Genomic DNA, 25,017 nt, shown 5'->3' with positions numbered 1-25,017 from the left:
TTATTAAATTAATAATCAGGTGAACCACGTAGGGATCATATAGGGATCAGGACTTACATCATCCGTTACGATAACGCCAACCAAGAGGGGCGTTAGAATGGGCACAACGTTGCCCGCCGTATTGACGATACCCATGAGGATGCCAGCATGGTTGGGCGACAGATCGATTGTGTTGATCGTGCTGCCGATGGTGCTTCCGGCATTGATACCCACATTAGCGCACATCAAGACAACGGCCAGGGTCTTCTACTCGCTGTACAGGAATCCGATGCCGATCAAAATGATGGCGGGAATAAAGAACGATATGGAATTGAACGTCTTGCGGATCCCTGTGATGGTCATGGTTCCTCCTGTTAGCAGGATGTCCGCAATGATCGCATACACAAAGGCCATCACCCAGGAGGTCAAGTAGGGCACGAGGGTGCCGAGAAGATGGCATTATTCTTCATGTCCATCAGCAGGACACCGTTCATGTACGAAGGCATCTCCGTCTGCAGCGTGGAATAGCCCCAGGACTGGCAACAGCGCGTGATCATCAGGGCCCAGAACGGAACGGAACTCCATATGGCTCCCCAGGGAACCGGGATTGGCCCCTTCGCCTTCTAATCCTCCGCCTCCTTCGTGCGACTGGAGTTGATCGAGGTCTCAATGTAGTTTAGCTCATCATCGCTGATGTACTTGGATTCCCGAGGCGTGTTGGCGCCGAAGATCAGCCAGATGATGCACCAGGCCACGCCAACGGCACTCGAAATGTAAAAGATTCCGGGCCAACCCATGCTAGAAGCGGCAATCTGGCCACTGGCAAACATCGCCAGCAGAGTGCCACAGTCGAGACCCGTATTGGCCAGGGCGCCCAGACGATTGCGCTCGTTTACGGGACTCCAGTTGGCGAGGTGGGCGTGGATGCAGGGGAATAAAAAGCCCTGGAACAGGCCCATCGCCATACGAATGACGCAATAGGCCTGCCAGCCGCTCCAGGAGCTGCACCAAGGCGGCAGCAGGGCCAGCTGAGCCGATCCAATAGTCGACACGAACATGGTCATCCTTGCGCCAAAGCGACGACAGAGCCAGCCACCGAGGAACTGTGTCATGATGTAGCCCCAGAAGAAGCTGGACAGGATATACGAGCGTTGCTTTCCATCCCAATCATATTCCTGGAGGAAAAATAGTAAAGGGTTAGGCTAATGCTCAGAACAGAGATGCGGCAGACTTACAGGGAAATTGGGATTGGTGCTTTCGGAATTCGTCATGGCCACAATTGCCACGCCAGCATTAAACTTGGCCATATAGTTGACCACGATCGACAGGAAGAGCAGAAAGGTCTGCACATGCCGTTGGCCAATTACGGGACCTGAGAAATTGTCAAATAAGTCTGTTTAATGCCAATCACTCAACTAGATACACTTTATTAAGTAGCATTCATTAGCTCCAATAACTTTTTCAAGTTTGTACATGTGCAGCACTTAGTTTTATTACTGTCTCAAGAGTTTCCACTTTTGGCAATTCATTTCGAGTTTATGGTTTCATTTAAGTCAAAATTTAAAATTGGTTTACGGCCTGATTAAGTTTCAGAATGACTTAACTTTCACAAAATCGATCATGCTATCGTTTCCATACAGCTTTCAGTTAGGATTATCATTTTAGAAGTTCTACTAACCCGTATTCGTTTCAGCCGTCATATTTGTTCTGCACACGTCCAGGATCGAGAAGCAACTCAATTTGCAACCGACTGTCAGCTACTTTACACCTTCCGCGTACTCGGTTTTTAGTGGGATAACGAAGCCAGAAATCATGCCCACAGCGAGATAGGGAGTACAAGTGATAGGAATTTTATGGTTCTCAATGAATGGGAGGGTACCACGATTTTAATCCGGATGCGGAGATCTACACCGCACCGATAGCAATCGAATGGGAAATGCCCCCCCCCCCCCCCCCCCCCCCCTTTATGAAGCATCAAATACTCTGCCAGACCTCTTGTCGCAGTCATGCGCTTAATCAAGAGACAGTTTGAGCTCTGGAGAGCCCCGGGGCTTACGTGTAATCTTATCGCTGACCATGTCAATTATCTTGACCGTGTTTACCCCTTGGACCTATCGGATCTGTGCACACCCAACACATGCTTCACACGATCAAACCTCCAAAATATAGCGTCCCTCGGGGCACGAGCCGATAGCGAAGCGCTTTAATCAATCAAGGCGCCGTGCTGCAGCTTGAGTGGGGTTTCTGAAACCCTTTCAGGTGTTCGATACGAGTATATTTCTTTTATTGCACTATAACGCTTACAGTATTCTATACATATTGCTTGACTCGAGTTGCAACCAGAAAACGATCTTTAGCGACTCTCCTCCTCCTCTTCCTGAAGTCGCAGTATGTCCGCTTTGTTGATGAAATAATAACTTGGCTGCCGGCCCTTCAGGTCTTTGGCGGTGCGCTTGCCCCGTTCTGAATCAGTATCCGACTGACGCTCTCCAGTGAGTTGGTGCCCATGGCATAGTGCAGAACAGTGCGTTCCAGCTGGTGGTTAAAACAAGTAGAATCATTGAATAAACCTTAAAGTAAGACGCACTTACATTATCTGTGATCTTCAGTGCCTCGGGACAGAGTTTCACCAAGTGCTGAACCATTTCCTCGGACTCCTTCAGCACTGCTATGTGCAGGGCGGTTCGACCTGCGAATCAAAAGAATCGAATCAAAAATGGTTCTTGTATTGTGGGAAACGTTGGTGGTACCGTAGTAGTTCTTGGTTTTAATCAACCACTTGGCATTGGAGACGGCGGTTAGCTCCCTCACTCTCTCCATATTGTTCTCCCTGATCATTTGGTGCAGCTCCTCGCGGGTCTCCTCCAGCCCACGCAGTTTTTCCAAGAACTCGCCCAGGGCTTCGTGCTGTCGGGTGGCAACCACATCCCCAATGGACTGACCGCTCTCATCCTCAATGTCCAGGATGTGATCGTAGCCCTGCAATGCCAGTTGATCAAAGGGTTCCACTTGGCCTGAAATAAGAAATGAATAGATGTATGCTGATCTCAATGCAATGGTTTGGCGACCGATCCTACCGATGGCAGCCTGGGCCAGGATATAGCGATCGATCTCTGCCGCATTGTTGGGCTGATTGGCCTGAAGGGAGACATCGCGAGCGGTGCGATATAGCTCATCCCGGTAGCTGATATCGATGCCAGACTCCTCGATGAGGGTGTACAGTGCGCCGCGGCGATGGGATCGGGCGCAGGCAAAGTGCAACATGCTCTGCCCATGCTCGTCCCGTTCCTCCATATGCTGGACGGTCAGAATATCCTCCTCTTCGGCCAGCGATCGGGCATCTAGCTCGATGAGATCTGCATTGCCGATGCCATTGCGACCGCCAACCGGCAACGGATTAGATTCGACCATGGCATTGGAGGTGGAAGTGCCCGTGTGGACTTCCACTTCGGTGATGAGCTTCCGTTCACCCATGAAGTGCTGCAGATAGCCGGTGAGATAGGCCACGGGATCCTTGGGCCGTTTGTTAGCGATCTCGGTGAGAGCCCTGATCAGGGGATCGGCCAGAGCTTAAATAATGTATACATGTTATCGGTGGACTCCATTCCGTATTCCTTAATACTCACAGTCTGCCAGACCTGCGCCTGACCTGCACAGAGAACATATAGCATTAGTCATTCTCTCCATCTCAGGGATCGGGGGGTATCACACTCATGGGATAGAGTCCCAGGAAATCTATACTATACACAAAGCGAGAGGAGCAGGAGGTTTTGGGGGGTAGAGAAGGTAGGTTAGCTTAGGTTAAGGCGGTAGCCGGGAGGGGGGGGGGATAAGAGCCTCCCGCCCCCAAGCTCACTTGGACCTATAAAAGGTCCGTTGTGTTGCCGCATGGGCATGTGCCCCTTCGCGTTGCCCGAACCGTGAGAGCATACTACTGCAGGTTAAGGGCAGTCCCATCCGGTGGCTTGGATGTATTTGGACAAGGTCCCTGGTTTGATTCAAGGTAACAAACGAAGATTCTGATGCCGATGGTGGAACTCAAAGAAACATTGCAAATCATATGGAAATCGGAACAAGATCACATTCCCGGGACGTATGTACGTAGGTGTAAACTGAAATCAGAACGTACGATTACGGAATTTGGAATATGTGCGGCGTACGAAGAAGCTCAGCGTAAGCGGAGGAGTAGGTGGATATTGATGGCAATGCTGGGCACACAAGAGTCAAGAATCGATCAAGTTAGGATCTATATAAGTATGTTTCTAAGATAACAGTAGGTACGGGTACGAGTACGAGCATGTATGTTATGTACATTGGGGGTATGGGGACCCATCCCATCACATCCCATCCTATTCGCCGGAGGCTCAATTGCGATCCACAATGCTGTTCTTCTTGCGCTTGAAGATCTTCACCAGCATGGTGGCAATGTGCTTTGAATTTGTCAGCGACATGTCCTTCTCGAGGGACAGTATATTGGTTACGGCGGTGCAATAGTCCTGGAACAGCACATACTCCACAATGCCCATGCTCTGCATATTGATGAGCCGCACCGTGAGCTTGGACAGGCGGTTCGTCACCATGCTGAGCCCTCGCACGGCGCACAGGTGCCTTAGGTTGTCCATCTCCTTCATCAGATTGGGCAGCTTCACGGTCTTCGTCATTTCGAGGCCTGTGCCCAGGAAGGCTGGCCTAGATTGCAAATATCCGAGCAGATAGCTCTTCTTAAAGTGCAGCTGCGTCTCCAGAGAGGTCACGGCTCGTCCCACCCGCGTATAGGCCGCTCCCATATCGCCCGGATCCTTGCTGCTCGTCGTCGAGATCACGCGCAAATGCTCCTGGCAGTTCAGCCACACGGCCATAGGGCCAGAGGGCACCATTAAATGCTGTCGACTCGGCTGCCTGCACCAGGTCTTTGGTGTCCAGCAGGGATGTCATCAGACCCAAACTGCTGAGCATTAGGGTCACCTCCGAGTCGGGCTCGAGCAGCTCCGTGAGGGTATAGTAATTGCCGGACTCCGTCTCCCCAATGGCATTCGCAAAGCTGGTCGTGAATATCTTGCCCATCATGAGTCGCTCGGCCTGCTCCAACTGGCCAATGGTCAGGTTCAGGGGAAGCTCCAGCTGGTCGAGATTGCGCGAGGCCTCCACAATGCAACGCGTGACCAGAATTGACTCATCGTCGTAAGCGGCCGTATTCAGTCGATCCCCGTTCTCCATGAGAAAGTAGGCGATACGCGGCTGCGGCTTAAAGTCGGCATCGATGCATAGGCAGTGCATGTCCTTGAGCAGCGGCACCAGGAACTCCTGGAAAACCACAAATACATCATAGTCCGGCGCGATAATGCCACAGTTTATGTCCTCCTCCAGGTGGCGGGCCTTCGAGGTCTTACGCATCGCCGGCCACAGCACATCGAAGAGATTGTGGTCGAGTCGCGTCTGGCGGCGCTTGATCTTTTCGTAAACGGCACGCTTGAGGAAGCGGCTCAGGAAGCTGGTCACCGACAACTTCAGCGATGAGGCGCTCAGTGGCTTCCGGTGCGACAGGGCCGAGGCCGTGCTGGCGCTCAAAAGCTTTCCCGATTCCGCTATCACGTTGTAACAGCGCTCCAGAGTGCGTGAGATCTCACCATCCTGCAGCTCTCGCCGGGCACTGTGCAGATCGTCGGGAACTGCGGCATTGGGTGTAATTTTTGGATTTGATGATTATCATTTTACACAGCACACACACAGCGGGATGATGAACACCAAAGTATGTACAGAGACACAGATACTGATACACGGAAACGAGCACGAATGAGAGAGCTTGCCAAATGGGTGCTGAAGAAAAGGCGACGGTGCTTCAAGTACTTTCTGTGGATAAATAAACCCCGAATGTATGGTGTTTGTGTGTGATATGTGTTACATACCAAATAAATCATCAATATTGCCAATGATTTCATTGAAAAAATCACGGTTTCCCTCCATTATGAGAACGAGTACTTTGATTGCAGCGCAACTTAGAATCAGGTACGACTACGCGGACGAGTGTTTGACTGACAATTGAGCGAAGGACAACGTGTGCTGCACGGTGCGACTGAAAATCGATGACTGAATGCTCGGCCAGGGCACGGGCCAAGTCCATGGCACTCTGGAGGTACAGTACACACCCTCTTTTCATATATTTGACATGGCAAGCAAACGTATTTAATTATTTTGGTTTACTTTACTTGGTGGGTGTCTCTGCCCCTTTGTGTTTTTGTGGGGGTACTCGTAATTCAAATGAAACCGAACGAAAAGCCGCACAAAAGCAAAGAAAACGAGGGGGAACGTTGTGAGTTGCAGCGGACACCGCAACTCTACAGTTATACCCGATACTAAGTCAGTAGGAGAGAGAGCCACCACGGCAGACGCCGCTAATTTGAACGACACGACAAAGAGTGCGTGCGAGAGAGACAGAAAATCAGTCTGATCTTGACGTCGGGGGCTGCGTAGCCAGTGCAAATTGATTTGTTCCTTTTGGCTATAAAAATGATCTGATCTGATCCAGATTCAGCAGTCTGATAGATATGATCATTATCTATGATTCTGCGTTTTTAGTTTTCTCGTATCCTCAATATTGTGGATGCAACAGATTTTCGTCTTTTGTGGGGGCGGAAAAGGGTGGGGCGAAATTCTGAGATAAACGTTTTATAGTGAGATCTAACAGAAGTGCGGATACCAAATTTGGTTACTCTAGCCTTAATAGTCTCTGAGATTTGTGAATAAACCCAGATTTTCATCCTTTGCGGGGGCGGAAGGGGGTGTGGCGAAATTTTGAAACAAACTCGTCTCGGTCCGATATATTAGGAGTGTGGATAACAAATTTGGTTGCTCTAGCTTTTATAGTCTCTGAGATCTAGGCGCTAATGTTTTACTCTAAGCAAAGCCGGCTATGCTACGTGTGTGTTAGAGAGAGACAGGGCGAGAAAAAATGAAATTGTTTTCTTGATGCTGGCTATAATAATAATACGATCTTATTCAAATTCTGCAGTCTTAAAGATATGGTCATTCTCTACGATTCTGCGTTTTTGGTTTTCTCGTATCTTTAAAATTGTGAATGCCACAGATTTTCGTCCTTTGTGGGGGCGGAAGTGGGCGGGGCGAAGTTTTGAAATATTTTTGTAGCAGTGACATATCACAGAAGTCTGGATCCAAAATATCGTTGCTCTAGCTCTTATAGTCTTTGAGCACTAGGCGCTGAAGGGGACGGACAGACGGACAGACGGACAGACGGACAGACGGACGGACGGACACACAGACAGGGCTCAATCGACTCGGCTATTGATGCTGATCAAGAATATATATACTTTATGGGGTCGGAAACGATTCCTTCTGGACGTTACACACATCCACTTTTACCACAAATCTAATATACCCCAATACTCATTTTGAGTATCGGGTATAAAAAGTCAAGCGAAAAAGCCAATCGAAATAGGGAATTTAAGCGGAAGGAGAGTATACCCAACACCCAACCGTATGTCCAAAGAGCACGGCCACGTGCAGGGCCGTGGAGCCATTGGGGGATATGTCGTCCTTTGCAATGGCAAACTTCCGGCGATTCCGGCAAATCCGCGATGGATTTTCTCCTGTCAGAGTAGCATATGAACCGTGCCTTAATTAGTGGCTACTCCTTCCGACCATCCCCCTACTACCTTCCGCTTACCATGTAGCTGGGCACGTTGTTGAGAAAGGCTTGTATTTCCGCCTCCTAGGACTTGGGATTCAACAGACTAGCGCCCTCGCCATTCAGCACGATCTCGGCCAGCTGCTCAAGGTCCCCGATTCGATGATCTGCTTCATGCGTGCCTCCTGCGAAGGGAGAGGCAAAACCAGTCAATTAGAGATTGCTAGACAGACATTCATTCAGTGCGTAATCGAAAGCGTAATTGTTCGGTGTGACAGAATAGAAACGATGACAGAAATGGTTAGCAAATAAAAGATGAAACCCAAATGACAAGCCTGGTGAGACAGCAACAGAGAGAGAGCAACAGAGATTGAAAGATAGGAAAGGATAGCATCGTATACTTCATCAATTGCAGTTTGAGACTGAACTGTATAATCCTCGGGTGCGCCCTGCACAAAGCCCTCGATGGCCATGGCCGATGTCAGGGATTCGCCGCCATCCTTATCAGGTCCCGTTTCCGGTTCAGTTGGTTGTTCTCCTCCTATCGACTGCGACTCCTCCAGGGGCTGGATGTCCTTTGTAAATGGCGCTATCACATCCTCTACAAAGGGTTTTTTGAGTTTTACTTGGCGAACTGTCGTTTGTCGATTATCGCTAAAAAGTGCAGGTGACATGACAACACTCGCAAACAGGACACAAACAGGTGGAAAGGGACTACGTTTTTACAAGGACTAGGTGCCACTACAGAATGACAATGCCAGCGCTGTTGACCCATTAAATAATTGAGATAGTAAATACATATGTATATCCATAGGTAAATAGAAATCTACGGCACGTATACGTAATGTTACGCATACGCCCTGTTTTCGAAACAAATTGCACCTACACTTTCCTTACTTTTATTGAAATGCAGCACCTCCTACCATTTCCATGCCTTCTAACCCCTAACCTCTAGGGAAAACTTGATTATCCTTAACAAATCGTTCGTGGGGGACTGCTGAAAATCGTTGCAACGTTGCACCAACTGGAATGTGTATATATAACAATTTGATATATACCATATGTAGATATACATATATCATATATCATCTATCTAATGCCTGCAACTGCAAATGTTTTGACGTTTGCATGTTCCTTTGCCATTTGGACTCTGGCCTGGCTGCCGCTCTGACAGTTGAGGAGCTCTGGCTCTGAGGCTGGTGCGCGGCTATCGTCTTTCCGTCTCCACATGTCAGTGAAAGCGCTATGGGAGTGAGTGCATTATTATAAAGTCTATCTGTGGGTAAACAGCTGCTGATTTTCGCCAATCGATAGTGCCGCAAATCGGGGGCAGGGCAGACACTGGCATTGATTTGATCTAAGGAACTCGAATGAATACGAGTATACGAATGGATGGTACAGCATTGGAAAACAATTAGAATGAATGGAATTTGGGTGACTGCTGCATTTAATTGATTGATTGGTTGTTAGATAGTTAGTTTGCTTTCATTTTACAGTTCACAGTTGAGTTTGAAGATTTGGAAAAAGTGGTTTGAGCGGTTGAACGGCACACACAATACAAACTACAAAAAAACGTTGCACGTTGGACACCTAGAGCACGCCAAAGTGTACCTCATCATCGTCATCGTTCTCATCATTCTCTACATTATCCTGATCCTGTATCTCCTTCTCCTCAGCCACTGGTTCCACTGGCTCCTCCAAATTGGTGATCTTTTCCTCTTCAACTGCCGCCTCTGGCACATCCTGTTCTGCTTCCATCTCTGGCTCCGCCTCTTCAGTCTTTTCGTTAACTTCTGGCTCACTCTCTGTGGCAGGCTGCTCCTCCTCCTTCTGTTCCACATCATTACTCTCTGCGACATTTTCTTCGTGGTTTTCCAGCTTATCATTCAATTCCTCGCTTGCAGCAGACTCCTGTTCCTTCGGTTCCTCATGTTTTTCTTGATCCTCCTCTTTACCCTGGCCATCTTCTTCTTCTTTACCGCCGCTTATAGCTCTTGCAATATTCTGTAAAAGTAAACAATTGTCGACTGATTGCTTTCCGAGTGATTCAAAGGATTGTTTTACTACGATCTCAGCCTTCGATTCATTGTATGTACAGCAGAGAAGTACTTAAGAGGTCTAAACAAAAAGCGCATAGATATAAAGTGGTGATGGGGAAAGCGAGAGCCGACAATGGCTTACTTTCACCGAGCCCACGCCCCGCCTGTGCCGCCAAAGCAAATCCGAGTGCAACACAGAGAAAGCTTTTGGAGGAGTGCAAGCAAAAACCAACGAAAGCAAACGAAAGACGCAATCCACAAGCAAAAAAGGCAACACTTACCTCCGCCTCACTGTCTTCGGTGTCGCCTTCGATATCGCCATTAATGTGGCCATTGTTGAATGTGGCTGGCGTTTCCGGTCTGCGCTGCGGCGATACTTCCGGCGGAACCGGTGCCGGATCTACATCCGCATCCAAATCCGCTTTGGACAAATCCTCTTCGTCATCATTGGCACTTGTACTGCGGTTTCAAAATGCAAAAAATCTTCTCTCAAAGCAATGCCCACAAAGAACGCACAAAAATCAAACAAAAACTGAATCCAGCGCAGCCAAAACTTAGCCTAATCCCTGTCTCTGTCTGCCCTTAGATGCTTCACCACCCACTCACCCATCGTTTGTGTCCAGCTCCGAAGTGTTCTCGATGCTGTCGTCCAGCGATTTACGTCCATTCACAGCCGGTGTCATTTTAATGTCCAATTTCTGTGAAATAAACAGATAGATGGTGTAGGGATTCCCCACAAGCTGCTGCCTACGCCCTCCCCGACTTACCTTGCTGCCCGCATCGCCTCCGGCACTATTCTCACCACTCTCATTGCTCAACGCATTCCAGTCAGTGATGCTCTCGGGGGAGACGCGCGGTGCCTCCGGGACATAGACGAGGAAAGCCCGCTCGATTTCGTGCGGCTTGTGGCGGTAGTACGAGGCTGACTTCATTTTCTGAAATTGCCCCAATGAATCATTTTAATTGCTCGGTTGATTGCCATCCCCCACTCAAATAGTCGAGGGCCTCCTCGTCACAACCCGCCTGGGTGAGCAGGGTATAGCAGCGCATGTTGTTTTTGGCACTGGCTGCCCAATGGAGCGGCGTCTTGCCGGTGATGTCCATCTCGTGGGCGCCCTCCGGCCAGAGACCGACCAGATACTCCAGGATCTTGGTGTGGCCCAAGCCGGCGGCCTTGTGGATGACATTCAGTCCATTGCCGTCCTTGCAGGTCACCAAGGCAGCGGGCACGGGAGGCTCCAGTTGCGCCTGCACCGTTTCCAAATTGTTGTCGATCACCGCCTGATGCAGATCCTTAATGGCATTCTGTGGAGTCATTTGGTAAAAGAGGCAGTTGGATTTTCAGTGCATTGCCTTACCATGACATGTGGCGCGGCGGCAAGGAAACGCTTGACACGCCCATTATTGCTGGCCTGCTGGCACAAGCGATGTCCTTGGCCCGCCCACAGAATGCGTGTCAGCTTGCCAATGTCCTTTTCGTGCATCCAGATACGAATGGTGGATAGCTTTACCGAGAAATCTATTAGCCAAAAAAGTGGGAAATTGAAAAATTAATTTCACCAGCACCACCGCCCCTTTCCCGACGCCACCTTCAACCCCAACCCCACCGCTTCACTATGATCGCCCTTAAGCGATTTCGATTTCATTGGCACCCTTCTTCGTTCGTGTTTACATGCAATTTGCCAAAAAAGCAAACGAACTGAAAACTAAATTAAAACAAATACGAAAATAAAATGCAATAAATGTTTAAGTTGTGTGATTCGCGACCTGCACTCGGCAGTTCGCTTAAAGTGGCATTATACGAAAAACTCAAGACAATTTCCGCTGGAGAAAGTTTTCGCCAACTTGAAATGCGCCAAGGTCATCGGAGAACTTTTAAGTGGAAAGTCTGCTCCTTGAACCGCCTAGAGTTGGGTTTCTCAAGAGTTGCAAAGTGCCAATACCACTGAATCATTGAAGTTATTGATGGGAGAAAATGACATCTGGCTGTGGAGGATCCCCCAATCCAAGTAACACAATACGAACCATCGTTGTTGCGCCGCTTGCTTCCATTCAGGCCGCCTGTCTGTCCGTTCATCGGTATTACTGTAAGTGGACCAAACATTTTCGTTGATTTCAAAGTGAATTATTGAAACAGTAATATATTTATTGAATATAGAATGATGAAATAGAGTACGACTATGTGGTCTATTTGGCAGTAGCACAGTCATCGCCTACTCTCTCCTTTATCCCATACTTTCCTTAGTTTTTCGTCCTACTATCACCGCTACCGGTGAGCCGTCCTACCGCTTGAGCCGCGTTGGCAAACTAATTCCTGGCCACGTCGAAAGGTGTTGAATTAGTGTTGTGGTCAAGGAGAGTGCAGACCGCTACACAGTCGACGAAGAAAGGGAAGTAGTCGGAATAATTGCGTCCTGTTTGCGCTCCTGTAACTCCTGCCATGAATAAATAACCTTTTGGTCCCTGTGTGTGGCGTGTGTTACGAGTGAGTATATAAAGCACAAATAAAACATTTTCAATAGCCCATCGATGGGTTCTTCTTGTGGGTGGCGAAGGCACTATGCAAATATGTGGAAATACTTTGAATTTCCGTTTGACCGACACTTTCTAGACATTTTTCGTAGCACAAAATATACAGGGAAAATATTTTCAGGGAATTTTGGGTTTTCTAAATGCACAAGTTCGAGTCTCTTTATATTTTCCAATGGAATTCTATGTTTTACTGAAGTTTTAAGAAAGCTTAAGCTAAAGAAATGATTCATACACAGTACGTTAAAATTCACTTCAGACCTTCTTTGGAATCAACAGTCAAGGTAATCCTTGAAAAACTCGAGTGCAAATCTCTCCTCTAGTGAAATTATTTCCCAGAACACCACCTAGTTCCTTTGAGTCTACCTTTGACCAAACAAGCACACATATCTGATATGTCAAGGTCTCCTCAGTCTATTCCTGGTGTGTTGCACGTACTCCTACACCTGAGTAACATTCCTTGAACGCTTTGTGTTTCGTTTTTGTGTGACATGTAAATTAGTTGAATGGAATGAATCATTAGAAGGGCTCCCTAGCACACACTGATGAGGTTGAGTGGCAATAAAAACTGCTCGAAAGTGCCACTGTTCAGTTGCAGAAATATGCTTAAGTAATAGTTTATAATACCCGTCGGCATATCACAGTGGCACCGTGACACAGTGTTCTATTTAACATGTAATATAATACCTCACGACAACACACTGGCCACTGCAGTGAGTTCTGCTGACAATGCACTCTCTCCGCAGAGGGCAAAGACAGCGGGGCAGTTGCTGACCATCAAAATATCGCAATTGCCCACCAGACACTAAAATTATCCATAATACACAAAACATATATTTTACAGACTCAGCACTTTTGTACCTTTTATTACCTATAAATAAGAATCAGTTTTATCAATAAAATCAGTATCAGAAACAGTACCATAACTGCCTGTCACTCATCTTCCATCGCAATCAGCAGAGGCTGTCGCCGTGTCTTCAGACCCTCCCTTGCGCACCGTAGGATACCCACTCCGCAGTCCAACTGGTTCAAGTTCTAGTTGCGACGACCAAACTGTAGACGGTTTATGTACCGTATGCAACCCAGCTTCCTACACACACACACACACATTAACATTGGTGACCCCGACCTTGGTCATCCTTTCAAACTGTCAGACAAGCTACAGTGAAAGGATTCGATCTGGACATCAGATTGAAGCAGTCAACAGGACATCTTCAATAAAAATTTGGCATCAGGCCATACACTTACGGTAGCATCTCCTACCAATAAGTATCACTTTGGCAAATCTGACATATTCAGGTTATCAGCCAACAGAAAAACAGCTATAGAATTCGATTACCACCAAGGTAATCAATTTTTGTTGTTCCGTGCGTTCCATAGATTGGAAACAGCACAAATCCCTCCATCCAACACATCACCTGTACTATTACCTTTTTGACCGACAACGGTTGCGATTCGGAGCGTATCCAGCTGCAAAGCAAATAAAACACTCCCAACGGGTCAGAAGTAATAAGTACAAACAGATAGAATGGATACACATATGGAGGCAGAAGCTGCCGCTACAATGGCAATGGATGTGCAGCAAGAGATTGGTGAGGAAATATCGAGGTGCATTCGGAACTTTAAAAAAGATTCCCAAGAACGACAGCAAACGGCCTCTTATTTTCAAGCCAAAATATCAGCACTCGAAAATGCGTGGAATCGCTTCAACAAAAACGACTCCAAACTTCGCGATACAGACAAAACGGATGAATACGTAAAATTCCGTGAAGACTTACGTACAACATGTAAGCAATACATTACGATTTTTACCGAATGCATGGATAAGCTATCACAGACGTCTAGTGCTCGTGGGGAACGTCAAATCGTCCCTAAAGAAAAGCATGAGAAACCTTCAGTAGGTCCCAAAGAAAGCGATCTAATCCAGCAGTCCTCGAAGGATTACAGCAAACTGCTTTCCCTATGTCGCCGACAAAAGGCCATAGTAGAGTCCGTTAAACGCAATCTGAAACAACTTTCAGAGGCGGAAGAACGCACATCAAGTGATTTGATAAAATCACTATGGACTCAAGCGCAGGAAGTCCACTTCACAATTCATGAGGAATACGAGGACCCAGTGGAAGGAGGATATGACATGGAAATCAGCCACACCAAACACGGATAACGTGCAGCTTCCACGCATCAGCATCCCAAAGTTTGATGGGGATCTATTAAAATGGACCCAGTTCTTCGATCTGTTCTCATGCATGGTGCATGAGACCAACATGCCTACGGTGAAAAAGATGTGGTATCTTAAAACCACCGTTACCGGCGAGGCAGAAAAATTGATTCGACATATCGATCTAAAGGAAGAAAACTATGAAGCCGCTTGGGAAATACTAGTTGACGCATACAACAATCCCAGAGATGTTTCGAATACGGTACTGAACCGCTTCCTCAATCACCAAACAATTAATGACGATCCCATGTCATTAAAAGAGTTGTATATAACAACCATAGAATCCCTTGCATCACTAAAGGGATTGGGCATCAATATATCTACATGGGATCCGATATTGATTGCCATTATCAGAAACAAACTGGATGTAACAAATAAGGCCTTGTATGAGCAATCATTGGGAAGCTCAAAGGACATCCAGGCGCTGGATACGATGCTTCAGTTCTTGGAGCAAAGAATTCGGGTTCTAGGAACCAGTAAGAAGCCACCAGCATCAAGGAGAGAGCCAAAAGGCACGACATGTGCATCAGCAAACACAGGGAGAGCGCGAGCACCCTTATGCACATTCTGCAAGAAAGCAAGCCATTGGCTCTACGGATGCGAAGAATTTCGCTCCAAATCTCCATCAGAACGACTAAATTGGGTACAAAAACAAAAAATGTGCGTTAATTGTTTTAGAACAAATCACAAAACAAACGCATGCCCTGGTCGAAACTGCTTCAAGTATGACAAGAAGCACAACACGATGCTACATTTGGAAACAGCATCAGGAGCAGCTACAAAATCAAGAGGCCCGACGGTTGGTGCAGCAAGTAACAATAGTTACAATCTTCTGGCCACAGCAAAGGTGGCAGTAGAAGCCAACAACGGGCAGGTTGCTAATTTCAGAGCACTGCTAGATTCAGGATCACAGATAAACTTGATCTCTGAACGAATGGCATCAATGTTGTCACTCAAACTAAAAGACACAACATTACGGATCGAAGGAATTGGAGGTCAATCAAAGACCAGCAGAGCACGAGTAAATGTGCTCATGAAATCCCTTCACAATGGTTTTACGCAAAGAATTGAAGCTTTCGTATTACCACAGATAATAGCTGATCAACCAGCTCAGGCACTCGATTCAGAGAGCTTAAACGTACCAAGCAAGATCTCACTGGCAGATCCAAACTTCCATAAGCCAGGCAAAATCGACATGCTAATCGGAGCCGAGCATTACTACTCGCTGCTGCTACCAGATCAACAGCAGCTAAGGACAGGAGGCCCGTTGCTACAAAACACGAAACTGGGATGGATTGTGGCAGGAAAAGGCAAATCTGCCCACAATTCCTCACCCATTTGTGCAACGGGAGTAAACGAGCTCATGGAAAGATTCTGGACTCTGGACAATCTAGAGACGGAAGACAAACCACGCACTCCAGTGGAAGCACGGTGCGAAGCTCATTTTATAGAAAATCTTCAGACAGCTTCAGACGGCCGTTTTATTGTAAAGCTCCCATTTTCCGAACACCCTTCAGCCCTGGGGGAGTCGTTGGAAACCGCAACAAAAAGATTCCTAGCGTTGGAGCGGCGAAGCTCACCAGAAACTTGGAAGAGTTATGTGGACTTCATGGAAGAGTATGAAGGACTAGGACATATGAAGATGGTGCCAGCATCAAAAGTTCTTAAAAGGCACTACTTCATTCCACATCATTGTGTACTCAAACCTGAAAGCACCACTACAAAGCTTCGGGTAGTATTCGATGCCTCATGCAAATCAACAAGCGGGAAATCTTTGAACGACATCCTGCAGGCTGGACCCACCGTTCAGAGCGAACTTATGTCCATTCTGCTACGATTTCGAATTCATAAGTACGTATTCACAGCGGACATAGAAAAGATGTACCGGCAAGTGTGGATGAACCCGGAGGATCAATTCCATCAAATGATAGTCTGGAGAAACAATCCATCCGAAGTGATCAGGTACTATCGCCTGAAAACAGTAACATATGGGACAACAGCTGCTCCGTTCCTAGCAACGAAATGTCTGGATCATTTGGCAATACAATACAAAGACAGACTACCAGTAGGATCAACAACATTAAAAACCGATTTCTATGTTGACGACTGTCTAACTGGAGCAAACACGATTCCAGAGGCAATTCATGTTCGACAAGAAATAAATAAGATATTGCTACCGTCCGGATTCAAATTGCGCAAGTGGTGCTCCAACAATGAGCAACTTCTCCAAGGAATCCCCAAAGAGGATATTGTAACCGATGTAAAACTAGGAGAGACACTAGAGCACTACAGCGTGAAAACTCTGGGTCTCATCAAATCTTCATGCAACAACTTTGGGAGCTCAAACTGGATTGGGATGACGAATTACCATTACAACACCAAACCGAATGGAAAGAATACCAGGACGACTTACAAACATTAAACAAAATGCAAGTTCCCCGGCATATCTACGATGGTAAAATTCCAGTTACCCAAGAACTCAATACGTTTGTAGATGCATCAGAACGAGCATATGGCGCAGCTGTATATGTACGCGCTACATACAAAAACAACCAAGTGTCAGTAAGACTGCTCTGTTCGAAATCACGTGTGGCGCCGACAGCCAAACAATCGCTACCACGGTTAGAACTTTGTGCTGCAGTCCTCGGTGCCGAGCTCACAAACCGAGTCCGACAGGATCTGCACATGGACATTAACACGGTTTCAGGATGGTTTTGGAGTGATTCCACCGTTGTGTTATCCTGGATAAACGCATCGTCATCAACATACCATACCTTTGTGGCAAATCGAATAGCCAAAATCCAGGCATTAACAAACCAGTCACAATGGCGTCACGTGTCATCGGCCAACAACGCAGCCGATGTCCTGTCGAGAGGAATCGCAGCAAGCAGACTGGCAGATCACAATCTGTGGTTATATGGACCATTATTCCTGCACGGATCTCGAGACAACTGGACGAAGGCACCCAACATAGAACCCAGCAATCTTGAGAGAAAAGCTAAACATGTAAGCTTGCCAATCACACCTAGCGCACTTGGGGATGAATTATATACTAGCAGACATAGCAACTCGTTTCACAAACTGCAACGCATTGTGGCATATATGTTACGCTTCTGCTACAAAACCAACAGAGCGAACACCACGACGCTCTGCGCAGAAGAACTGACTCACGCCCGCACTATAATCCTGCGAACCATACAACAAGTCGAGCTTACAGCAGAGTTAAAACAGTTCCAACGCTATAAGACTGTGGATAGAAAGAGCTCGATCATATCGTTATCTCCCTTCCTAGGAGACGATGAGCTCATCCGAGTTGGTGGTAGACTTGAAGAAGCTCTACTTCCATACAACGCAAAACACCCAGTTTTGCTGCCTTACAATGACCCAATCGTCAAAATGATTTTGCGGGAGCTACATGAGGAGAACATGCATTGTGGTGCTCAAGCATTAAGGGCAATCGCAAGACAACAATATTGGATTATCAATGACAAGACAATGGCTAGAAGCATCATCCACAGCTGTGTTAGATGCACCAAGGCTAGACCAAAGCTGATGCACCAGATCATGGGCAATCTCCCAGCACAACGAGTCACACAAGCACGACCGTTTCTTAATGCAGGCGTCGACTACTGTGGACCAATCTCGATCCACCATAAGATCCGAGGCAAAAGACCAGATAAGGCATACATCGCCGTGTTCTGCTGCTTTTCACAAAGGCAGTACACCTGGAGCTGGTAAGCGACCTGACCACAGATGCATTCTTGGCCACCCTGCGTCGATTCTTAAGCAGACGTGGGAAGTGGCAAACTATTCATTGCGACAATGCAACGAACTTTGTGGGTGCAAACAACCAGCTTAAAGAATTAGAAGACTCAATATTCAGCTCAAAGGCAAGTGCTCATTGCGAATCATTGCGACATAAAACAAGTGGATTTTAAATTCATTCCTCCCAGGGCTCCATCGTTTGTCGGCCTCTGGGAAGCGGCGGTAAAATCAGCAAAAAAGCTGTTGGTAACAACCACCAACACAGCCTCATTGACATTTGAAGAACTAAACACAGTGATAATCGAAATTGAAGCAATTCTCAATTCTCGACCCATGTCCAATGTCAAATGATCCCACTGATACAACAGCGCTCACCGCAGGACACTTCTTGATTGGTGAACCATTGACAACGCCTCCTGACGTCAATACTGATCATCAAGGAAGAACATTGGTCAAGCGCTGGGAATTGGTATCACGCCTAAAGCATTCATTCTGGAAACAATGGTCTACAGAATACCTCCAAGAATTGCAAGCTCGGCATAAATGGAAGACCGCTTCACCAAACGTACCTGAAGGATTATTAGTTTTGGTTAAGGAAGACAACCTTCCTGTAATGAAGTGGCCAATGGGTCGCATCATTAAGACATATCCTGGACAGGACAACCACGTACGAGTGGTTGACGTTAAGACAGCATCTGGCGTATACATGTAGGAAACGAAGGAAAGAGAGAGACACGAAGCGGTCGTGTTTTCGTCGTGTCGTCGGGATAGAGCAGTAATCGGCACTGAGAGAGCCGATAGCAAGAGAGAGATCAGTCAGTTGTCAGTTCAGCCACGCATCAGACGTACACGCATATAATTAGTCACAAACATACTTGTAAAACTTGGCGCTGTTATAATTTTAAGTACAACATACTTATCAAATAAATGTTACTCGTTGCCATCAAGCAACTTAAACTACTACAAATTTGGGGCTCGTCCGAAAATAAGCCCAAGACAACAACATTTGCAAGTGAGATTTGTGCGTGTATTTGGAAATTTTGGCGAACACGAGACTGGTGACACAAGAGATCGGTCGCGGTGCGAAATTGAATTGCAGTCTGGCCTATAAGTGCGAGAGAGACACTTGTCGAAGAAGGCGCATTAGTGTGAGCAGACATTCAAGAGAGCTGAAGCGACAAAACGACGGCAGACGGCAGCAAACACAGCAAGAATCAAAACCTTCGTTGTTGTTGTTGTGCATTGCGTCTGAGAGGCTAGAGCTACAAGGAGACAAGCGGCACAGAGACGACAATCTGAGCGCGTTCGTTCCAAAGAGAGCAGAAGCGACAAAACGACGGCAGACGGCAGCAAACAAAGCAAGAATCAAAACCTTCGTTGTTGTTGTTGTTGTGCATTGCGTCTGAGAGGCTAGAGCTACAAGGAGACAAGCGGCACAGAGACGACAATCTGAGCGCGTTCGTTCCAAAGAGAGCAGAAGCGACAAAACGACGGCAGACGGCAGCAAACACAGCAAGAATCAAAACCTTCGTTGTTGTTGTTGTGCATTGCGTCTGAGAGGCTAGAGCTACAAGGAGACAAGCGGCACAGAGACGACAATCTGAGTGCGTTCGTTCCAAAGGAAGCAGAAGCGACAAAACGACGGCAGCAAACAGCAAGAATCAAAGAACATTGATTGTTGTTGTGTTGCACTGCGTCGGACGGAGACTACAACTACAAGAAGAGACAAGCAGCAAGGAGACGACCATTTTGTAACAGCAGAAGCAGCGACGATTCGGGAAGCGACAACGAGTTAACGGCGAACAGCGAGAGCAAGGCAAGGCAACAAAGAGAGGACGGCAACAGCGACATCGACAGGCAAGCGAGATCTGGATGTGGTGGTGTGTGTGCGTCAAATTTGGAGTCTGGAAAGTTCTGCGCAGAAGCGAGAGTTAACAAGGGTAAGCCCATAGTAAGGTGAGCGTTAACAGAGAAGCGATCGTTAACAGTGACGACTTTAAAGGCGTTTTCGGAGTCGATGTTAACTGGAAAATTGTTAACAGGCCAGCAGTAATAAGGTTGTTTAAGTTGATTTAATTACATTTTCTTAGATATAAGCTAATATCAATTATTTTGTATTTAAATCGTCACGATGCAAGTTGAAGAGATAATGACACTGAGAGTCGCAGATTTGCGAGAGAAGTTAAGAGAGCTTGCGTTGCAGACGACGGGACGAAAGCGCGATTTGCAAGATAGACTATTAATACATCACGGCTTTCCAGTTGAGGATGAAGAAGAGTCAGAGAATGAGTCCGTAGTAACAGCAGTGGATGATACCGTAGCAGTTCAACCAGGTACGCGACAGGCAGAGTATAAATCTTGGTTTACGCTAAAAGACGTGAAAGGTAGTGTGTCACAATTTTCTGGTTCTAATAACCCCGACATCAATCAATGGATAGAGGAATTAGAAGAATGCGCAGCTATTGTTCAATGGAGTCAATTACAATTATTCATTTATGCCAAGAAGTTGTTAGTTGGTGCACCAAAATCTTTCGCTCGTAGTTTGCGTGATATTCGTTACTGGAATTCGTTGCAGGCAGCTCTGTTGGATGAGTTTAGTGTTAAACTGTCGTCCGTAGAAGTACATAGAATGTTGCAAAAGCGCCAGCAGAAAAAAGGAGAGTCGTTGCATGAGTTTTTGTATGCGTTAATGGAGATAGCCAAGCCAATTAAACTAGATGATGAGAGTTTAATCGAATATTTTGTGGATGGTATACCAGACGCTAGGGCAAGTAAGGCAATGCTGTACCAAGCTAGAAACTTAAAGGAGCTTAAATTTCAGATCGATGTTTACCAGAAAGCTAGAGGCGGATCCAAGCCGATGAGTAAGAATTGGCCGCTGAGTAATAAAAGTGAGAGTTCGGTGAAAGGGTCGATGGCAGAGAATTTTAGGAAATGTTTTAAGTGTGGAGACAAATCGCATTTGAGGAAAGATTATCCCAAAAATGATTTTTGTTGTTTCAAATGTGGCCAACCAGGACACCGTGCTGCAAGCTGTAATGTCAAGGTCGAAACCAGACAAGAAAAGAGATCGAATACGAACATTATTCGAGATAAGGAAATCGTTGATAAGCCGTCAGGTATTTTCACTCCATCAGGTTTGGAATTAAAGGATATTAAGTACGCGAATTTGGTATTCCAAGGTTTGATTGATACTGGAGCAGATTTGTGTTTAATTCGCAGGAGGGTATTTTTGAAATTTGGACATCTTGAACTGATCGGCCAGGAGATATTTTTAACAGGTATTGGAGATAGTCAAGTTGTAACTTTTGGTAGCTTTTAGATACCAGTGAAAATCGATGAGATTGAAATGGAGGTAGAATTTCATGTCATTCCAGACGAGGATATTGGTTTTGAAGCCATTTTAGGAAGGACTATTCTGGATCATGTGGACATGCAAGTTTCTAAGACAGGAACAAGATTTGTTCGTAGAGTTTGTGGTGAGGATAAAGATAAGAAACTTGATCAGGTAGCATCGTCCTCATGCGTGGAATTGTTTAATGAATATAAAGGCATTTGCATGTCAAGTATTGACGAAGTTGAGAAGGAGTTTTCAATTGATGTTGGTCATCTCAGTGAAGCACATGCTAGAGAGGTTAGGGGTATGGTAGGAAAGTACCAACATCAGAGAAATGTAGATGCGCCGATAAAAATGAAAATTGTATTAGTGGATGAGATACCAGTTTTCCAGCATCCGAGACGATTACCGTTGTGTGAACAGGAAATCGTGGACAAGCAAGTGGAAGAGTGGCTGGCTCAGAAGATTATAAAGCCAAGTACATCGGAGTATGCATCACCAGTAGTGTTGGTACCCAAAAAGAACGGTAGCAAGAGACAATGCTGTGATTACCGAAAGCTGAATGAGAAAATAGTTTGCGATAACTTTCCAATGTCACATATGGATACAGTGTTGGAGAAACTGCAGGGTGCAAAGTATTTCACCACGTTGTATTTAATGAATGGTTTTTTCCATGTGCCTGTAGAAGTCGAGTCTCAAAAATATACGTCTTCTGTCACTCAGAATGGTCAGTTCGAATTTTTATATGTACCATTTGGAATTTCGAATTCTCCAGCGGTGTTTACCAGATTTATAATGGCTGTGTTGAGAGATTTGGTAAAGAATAATGAAGCAGCAGTCTATATGGATGACGTTATTATTTGTAGTCAAGATGTAGAAGAGAGTTTGTTAAAGTTGAGAAAAGTACTGAAGATAGCGGAAATGAATAGGCTACGTATAAATTGGAGAAAGTGTCAGCTGTTACGACAAAAGGTTAATTTTCTGGGGTATATAATAGAAAAGAATACGATAAGACCAAGTGATGAGAAGACGAGGGCAGTCGAAAAGTTCCCAGTGCCAGTTGATAAAAAAGCAGTGCAGCGTTTCATAGGATTGACCTCTTATTTCCGAAAGTTTATTGAGGTTTATGCTGTTATTGCAAAACCATTGACAGATCTGCTGCGGAAGCATGTTAAATTTGAATTTAAGGAGATACATCAGGTTGCGTTTGAACAACTAAAGGTAGCATTGATTAGTAGACCTGTTTTAGAAATGTACAACCCGAAGTTGGAGACAGAAATCCATACTGATGCATCAAAATGGGGGTATGGAGCCGTGTTACTGCAAAAGAGTTTGGAAGACAGCCAATTCCATCCAGTTCAATATATGAGCCGTAGGACTAAGCCATGTGAAGAGAAATATCCTGCTTATGACCTTGAGGTTCTGGCAATTATCGAAGCTTTAGCGAAATGGCGTGTATACGTTTTGGGTATAAAGTTCAAAATTGTCACAGATTGTAATGCATTGACAATGACGATCAAAAAGAAAGACGTTCCTTTGAGAGTAGCACGTTGGGCCATGTACCTACAAGATTTTAATTATGTTATAGAACATCGCTCAGGAACGAAGCTGAGGCACGTTGACGCGTTGAGTCGTGTATCTTGTTTTATGGTGACCGAAAGTATAGCTCATCGTTTGAAAGAAGCTCAGCTAACCGACGATTGGGTTAAGGCTGTTAAAAGTATTGTGGAGGACAAGGAATATGAGGATTATTATATTCAGAATCAGATTTTGTTTAAGGATCCGGATAAGGAGCTTATCGTAGTACCAGCTCAGTTGGAAAATGAGATTATATCAATAGCACATAAGCAAGGACATTTTTCAGTTAAAAAGACACAAGATATCATTGAAAAGTCGTATTATATTCCGAAGTTAAAAGACAAAGTATGGCGCGTAATAAATAGTTGTGTCGAGTGTATCATTGTCAATGAAAAGACAGGAAAACGTGAGGGTTATTTGCAACCAATAGACAAGGGTGATAGGCCGTTACAAACGTATCACATTGATCACGTTGGACCAATGGAAATGACTAAAAAACAGTACAATTATATACTGGTTGTCGTTGATGGATTTTCTAAGTTTGTTTGGTTATATTCTACACGTAGTACAGGTGTTGAAGAGGTCGTTAAGTGTTTGGAAATTCAGGGGACTAGTTTTGGTAATCCGAACAGAATAGTGACGGATAGGGGTGCAGCGTTTATGTCCAATTTGTTTCGTGAATATTGTGAGAGAGAGAAAATACAGCATTTAATGATTGCCACAGGCGTTCCACGTGGGAATGGTCAAGTCGAAAGGATGCACAAGATAGTGGTGCCTATGTTGTCGAAATTGTGTCAGGGTAATTCCGGTAGTTGGAATAAGCATCTAGGAAAAGTACAGCAAATGATCAACAGTGTTGAGCCGCGAAGTACCAAGGTAACACCTTTCAAGATATTGACTGGGCTAGACATGCGTATAGGAATGGATCCAAAAATAAAAGAAATATTGGAAGAATCACTTATCGAAGAGTTGAACAAGGACCGCGAAAAAATTAGAAAGGAAGTAGTTGAAAACATTGCACGGTTACAGCAGGAAAACAAGAAGAGTTTTGACTTAAAAAGGAAACTAGATAGACAGTATGAGGTTAATGAGCTAGTAGCTGTCAAGCGTACTCAGTATGGTACTGGATTAAAGCTAAAAGGAAAGGATCTAGGGCCGTATAAGGTGGTTAGGGTAAAGAATCATAGAAGGTACGAAGTCGAGAAGATTGGGGATACTGAGGGTCCCTATAAGACCTCTACAGTTTCAGAATATATGAAACCTTGGCTAGACCCATCCGAGGCGAATGGTCCGTCAGGACAGCCGAATGTAGGAAACGAAGGAAAGAGAGAGACACGAAGCGGTCGTGTTTTCGTCGTGTCGTCGGGATAGAGCAGTAATCGGCTCTGAGAGAGCCGATAGCAAGAGAGAGAGATCAGTCAGTTGTCAGTTCAGCCACGCATCAGACGTACACGCATATAATTAGTCACAAACATACTTGTAAAACTTGGAGCTGTTATAATTTTAAGTCCAAGATACTTATCAAATAAATGTTACTCGTTGCCATCAAGCAACTTAAACTACTACATACATATAGATCCGATATCACAGTGATATACGTTTTTAAATCTCTTGTAGCGTTGGCAGACCAAAGCAGCTGTAGCAGAGCCCAGAAATGATGCAGAGTGGCTACAAGCTCGTCCCTTTGATCAGATTCCTAGTACAACTTTTTTCTGTTCTTACTGGATTCGAATTGTGTTTTGTTTCGAGACTATAAATATTTATTTACGTTGAATTTTATGCCTGGAGGGGGAGAAATCGGCCTGGCAGCGATACTCTTCGCTATCATCGGAAGACTCATAGAAAGGATTTATTCCAGGGAGTGGAGGGAGCTTTACCCACACAAGGAAAAACCTGGAGCGACTTTCGATCGGCTGTAAATCTTGTCCTA

General features: G+C 45.7%; 2 protein-coding genes and 2 pseudogenes across 3 annotated transcripts; all 4 read right to left on the bottom strand.

Annotated features, from left to right (window-relative positions):
• LOC117191512 lies at window positions 1–1,679 on the bottom strand (annotated as a pseudogene).
• A 562-nt stretch (window positions 1,680–2,241) lies between these two features.
• Window positions 2,242–3,752, bottom strand: LOC117191793. Its single transcript, XM_033396554.1, has 5 exons — window positions 3,606–3,752; window positions 3,057–3,548; window positions 2,730–2,993; window positions 2,571–2,668; window positions 2,242–2,514 (listed from the first exon to the last, which is right to left on the bottom strand). Exons 1-5 carry the CDS (start codon window positions 3,664–3,666, stop codon window positions 2,413–2,415), a joined length of 1,017 nt encoding a protein of 338 aa, XP_033252445.1. The 5' UTR covers window positions 3,667–3,752; the 3' UTR covers window positions 2,242–2,412.
• Window positions 3,753–4,258: 506 nt separating this feature from the next.
• LOC117191794 lies at window positions 4,259–5,973 on the bottom strand (annotated as a pseudogene).
• A 3,069-nt stretch (window positions 5,974–9,042) lies between these two features.
• Window positions 9,043–11,850, bottom strand: LOC117192003. Of its 2 annotated transcripts, XM_033396725.1 has the most exons (7): window positions 11,686–11,844; window positions 11,019–11,179; window positions 10,654–10,965; window positions 10,428–10,595; window positions 10,267–10,358; window positions 9,942–10,119; window positions 9,043–9,625 (listed from the first exon to the last, which is right to left on the bottom strand). In XM_033396725.1, exons 1-7 carry the CDS (start codon window positions 11,762–11,764, stop codon window positions 9,212–9,214), a joined length of 1,404 nt encoding a protein of 467 aa, XP_033252616.1. In that variant the 5' UTR covers window positions 11,765–11,844; the 3' UTR covers window positions 9,043–9,211. The 2 variants fall into 2 exon arrangements, with proteins under 2 accessions (XP_033252616.1, XP_033252617.1); XM_033396726.1 differs by lacking the exon at window positions 9,942–10,119 and having other exon boundaries at window positions 9,504–9,625; window positions 11,686–11,850.
• Between the last annotated feature and the right edge of the window lie 13,167 nt (window positions 11,851–25,017).

Source organism: Drosophila miranda (assembly GCF_003369915.1).
Source record: "Drosophila miranda strain MSH22 chromosome Y unlocalized genomic scaffold, D.miranda_PacBio2.1 Contig_Y1_pilon, whole genome shotgun sequence".
In the NCBI taxonomy this organism is placed as follows: Eukaryota; Metazoa; Arthropoda; class Insecta; order Diptera; family Drosophilidae; genus Drosophila; species Drosophila miranda.
The sequence above is the reverse complement of the archived record's forward strand: the minus strand, read 5'-3'. Positions and strand labels throughout refer to the sequence as shown.

Coding starts and splice junctions, on each gene's coding strand:
- LOC117191793 (XM_033396554.1), bottom strand. CDS start 3,666: ATGGAGAGAATGACTAATGCTATATGTTCTCTGTGCAGGTCAGGCGCA. Junction 2,994..3,056: donor CCTGGCCCAGGCTGCCATCG/GTAGGATCGGTC, acceptor TTCTTATTTCAG/GCCAAGTGGAACCCTTTGAT. Junction 2,669..2,729: donor TAAAACCAAGAACTACTACG/GTACCACCAACG, acceptor TTTGATTCGCAG/GTCGAACCGCCCTGCACATA.
- LOC117192003 (XM_033396725.1), bottom strand. CDS start 11,764: ATGTTTGGTCCACTTACAGTAATACCGATGAACGGACAGACAGGCGGC. Junction 10,359..10,427: donor GAGGCGATGCGGGCAGCAAG/GTAAGTCGGGGA, acceptor TTTATTTCACAG/AAATTGGACATTAAAATGAC. Junction 10,120..10,266: donor GAGCTGGACACAAACGATGG/GTGAGTGGGTGG, acceptor TTGAAACCGCAG/TACAAGTGCCAATGATGACG.